At 49.4% G+C, this 4,184-nt stretch overlaps 1 protein-coding gene across 1 annotated transcript; it reads right to left on the reverse strand.

The window, feature by feature from the left end:
• Positions 1 to 1,483: 1,483 nt before the first annotated feature.
• ATP5F1 (ATP synthase, H+ transporting, mitochondrial Fo complex, subunit B1) lies at positions 1,484 to 3,904 on the reverse strand (the record flags this gene model as incomplete). The annotated part of the gene is made up of 5 exons (XM_008949339.1): positions 1,484 to 1,555; positions 2,126 to 2,305; positions 2,564 to 2,689; positions 3,090 to 3,253; positions 3,759 to 3,904. Coding segments are annotated over 5 exons (688 nt in total), but the record flags the coding sequence as incomplete, so codon positions are not given.
• Between the last annotated feature and the right edge of the window lie 280 nt (positions 3,905 to 4,184).

Below are 4,184 nucleotides of genomic sequence, written 5' to 3' on the forward strand. Positions count from 1 at the left end.
ATGTCTCATTCCATGGCTTCCCAGCTGCACCTCGTGAAGAAGACAAGAGGAAGGTATCGCTGACAACAGCACAGAAACCAACTCCCCTCCTCCCTCCTCCCTGCCTTCCCCACCGCCTGCCCCTCGCCGCCCACATTCCAGAGCACCGGTACAGCCTCCCGCTCTCCTGCCCCGGCGCTGGGAGCCCCTCGTGTCTGCAGGGATAACAGCAACACCAGAAGCTGCTGTGGCCCCATCTTACCTCTGCTGCCCACCTGCTGCAGAGACCTCCGGAAGCGTCAGCACAGCAGTTTAACCACTGCTTTGTGAAAAGAATCTCTGTCCAACTAGTTAGAGCTCCCGTCATTCAAATGTGGGGTTACAGAAATGTGGAAGTTGGGCAACTTCAGTTTTTTTTTTGTTTTATTAAAAAACCAAGAAACTCAAACACACCTGCATCCTCAGGAACTGTTGCTCTAACAAAATAATAAGTCTGTTACAGCTGAACTTAGCTGACTTTTAAGTAAGACTCTTACCCCTGAAGAACACATTTTTTTGCTGAACTCTTGTACTGAGAAGTGTAGAAAATTGTGCTATTTCACTAACTCCACTAAAAATAAGTATTTCCCTGCTGCAGTAGCAACCCATGTAAAAGAGGCCTGTCAGCACACCCTGGTTTGCTTGCTGAAGTTTATTTACTAAATAAATCACTTCCCACCAAGGAAAGGATGAGGCTGCACAGATGCGTGTGCTTTCCTCAGCTGCAACATTTGAGATGTAACAAAATCCTTCAGGGGAAAGTTTCCTATAAAAACAAAATGAAAAGGCTTATACTGTGTATTATCATACTACACATAACACTATTTTCCTTGTCACACAAAAAAAGAAAAATACCCACAGCATTTTATTTCCTCTATGAAAATGCAGCAAACCCCCCCCCTCTAGAACAAACCCGACTGTTTCACCATTTCAAACTTGATACTGGAACCCTCAGCTGAAGCCAAGTTTTCCGGCAGCTTTTGATACATTTCCTGCAGCTACATCCTCTTTTCCACAGAACAGGAAGATGCTTTCATCACTATGTGAAGCTTTGTTATGAAAGAGGGTTTTTTAGTTAACTTGTAAGGCGAGGACAGTCACTGCCAGCACCTGCCCATACAGGGTGAGGTGAACGGGAGCAGAGTGTGAGTTCAGTTACAGTCAGTATCTACAGGTTGTTACCAGATTGAATCCTAAACCAAAACCTGATCCCTCTGTCAAGCACCAGAGTTTTTCACTGTGAAGTTCTGCACTTCTGAAGTGCTCCTGACCAAAGAAGGAACAAACAGACTAGTGGTGTGTACTGTGGCTGCAAGCGACCTGCCACCAAAGCCAACTGTAGGGGTTTCTGTGAGGGATGGAGGTACTTCAAAGACAAAAGGGGAAAGACAGGAGAGGATCAGTTGTTGGTTTGTTTAATGACATTTCAGGACCACACAGTTTCCAGCAGTAAGGAGGGGGGTGGTCAGGCTGTTGCCTGCGCGCTCCGCGACAGCGCCTTCAGGTCCATGATGCACTTTGCGATGCTGTCCTTCTGCTGCAAGGAGGAGAAAAGGCTTAGGGAAGACGTTTCAACAAGTACAACGTGCATCCTAGCACATCTCAGACACTCCATTTCAGACCCCTAAGAGTCACGGATTAAAAAGGACACAACTATAGCTCATGAAGTCAGAGCTCCAGCTCCGAAGGACGCCCCGCAGCCGAGCCCCGCGCCCAGCGCTGCCAGAACGCGCTGTCTTCCCCTCAGCTTCACTCCTTGAAGGGACAGACACCCAGAGCCCGTCTGCAGACCTACAGCTGCCACATGCTCACACAGAGAACTTCCCAGGTGAGTCCCCTGACCCAAGCAACACACCTCATGACCCCCAGGCTTGGCTCTACACTGCAACAGCAAGCGGCACTCAACTCTGGCTGAATGGCCAGCAGCACCAGCACAGAGGACAGGGACTGGGCTCCTAAGCTCGTCCCCAGCAGCAGGGATGTGCTGCAGCCACATTCAGAAGTCACCCAAAGCTGACCCACCAGCTTCTGGCTTGAGCTAGGATCACTGCATGGCATACATTTGTACAGACTAAAGTGCAAGGCAGATTGTTAAGAAGCCAGGTACCTGCTGAGGTGTGATGCTCTGAATGACGTTTTTCTCCACCCACTGAATCATGTGATCTTGTTCTTTCTGACGCCTCAAATTCTGCATGGCCACTTGGTAGTCCAGCCTCTTCTTCACCTCGGTGTACACCATCATTAACCTTTCCCGATAATTAGCCTCCAGCAACATTGCAACATTGTTCTAGACACAGAAGATGAAAGCAAAGGGTTAACGTTTGGCCAGAACACAAACCAGGTTTCACAGCAGAGGTCACTGATCAGGTGGTGGGGCTGGGCCGGTGGTTTGTGTCCTGCTGGCAGCTCAGGGGTGCCCAGGGCTGATGGTTTGTGTCCTGCTGGCAGCTCAGGGGTGCCCAGGGCTGGTGGTTTGTGTCCTGCTGGCAGCTCAGGGGTGCCCAGGGCTGGCTGCCAGGGGAGCTGCAGGGCTGGGGCCACGCACCCGCTTGGCGTCGAAGAGGTAACTGCGCCCCTCCACCCGCCACTGCTCCTTCTTCTCCTGCTCAATGGCAGTCTCCAGATCCTTGATAGCTGTGTTCTTCACAGCCAGAGCATTGGCCATCTTCTCCTGAAAGAAACAAGTGACGTGCTTCAGGATGACAGCAGGACGTGAGGAAAACAAGGTCTGGAATTAATGTCAGCTTAACTCTGAGGTGCTGCAGCAAGAGCTGAGAAGTGTCTGCAGGAACTGGGCTGTGCCAGGGCTGACAGGCAGCAAGGCAGGACTGGGGCTCACCACCAAGTGTGCTTGGAAAAAATCATCTGTGCTGCTACAAGGAAGGGGTTTTATTTCTGAAGGCCTGGGTAACAATACCAACATAAGAGCTAAAATGCAGCTTCTTTAAGCCACGTTCTGAAGGGATTAGGCTCAGAGTTTTATGCCAGCCCAGACACAGTATTCTTTTAAACACCTACACAGATGAAATAGTTACTAACTACTACAAAGTTAGTCTGGTTTCTTTAGTTACCTCATTCAGCTTGTCAGCAAAAGCTGCGACGTTAGCCCCGAATTTCTTGACACCATAGATGATGACTGAGAGAATACAGAGAGCAGCAACTGTCTCGTGGTTGATCACGTAGATCTCCTTGGAGAGCAGGTAGAGCAGCAGCCCCGTGCCCAGCATGTAAGGCCCTGAGGAAACAAGGCAGAGCAGCTGTAGGACAGGGAGCCCCACTGGAGTCCAGTGCTTCAGCGAGGGGCAGCTGCTGTCAGGCCTGCAAGGGGGTCAGGCAGCATTTGTTCTCTTGCACCATGGCAAAAGGCAAAAAGCTGGGGCCAGGAGGGGATGGGGGGTCACGAGGACACCCACCAGAGGCAGAAGTGACTTGCATGGACCTGCTGCTTCTGCTTATTCAGACAAAAATCTCTGTTTAAAGTTTTTTTAGGGTCAGCAGGCAAATAAATCTTCCTGCAAGATCAGGCTGCTGACATGCTTTTAGTCCTTATTTAAAGCACAGGTGCCTAGTTTTAGTGACAGGAAGCACTGCACTGGCTCATTCTTCACAATCTCCTTCTACACGTGGCAAAAAATAATCTCCCCTAATATTTCACCTTTTCAGCAGCCAGAAGCAGTGGACAGAACTAAATTAGCATAACTAAATGCGCATCTCCTTAATAAACAGAAGCATATACTAACCTGTAACTCCTGTTTTAGGATAGAGAAACTGGAAAAACTCCTCAGGGATCAACCCATGACGTACTTCTCCTCCTTTCTCAGGTAGAGGTGGCAAAGGAGCCAAACGCTGTTGAGTTGTGTGCAGTGATCTTGTGGTGTGTAATATACTATAAATAACGGAAGAGCTTCCATTCAGCTTATTTCCCAAACCTCACAAACCACCCTGCAGCGAGGCTCAAACACATCTCCAATGAAACAGGCAAGCATTCATTAGACACGCCTCCTTCGAGGAGGGGGGTGGGACTAGATAACCTCCAGAGGTTCCTTCTGACCGTCATTATTTTATCAGCCGTGATCAGAATGCAATTAATTAGAGAAATAAAGACACACACCCCGCTCCCCGCTCAGAATATCGCTATTTCTAGACACCGACTGCCCGCTCCTGCG

The sequence above is a fragment of the Merops nubicus genome, unplaced genomic scaffold (genome assembly GCF_000691845.1).
Source record: "Merops nubicus isolate BGI_N331 unplaced genomic scaffold, ASM69184v1 scaffold1001, whole genome shotgun sequence".
Lineage (NCBI taxonomy): Eukaryota > Metazoa > Chordata > Aves > Coraciiformes > Meropidae > Merops > Merops nubicus.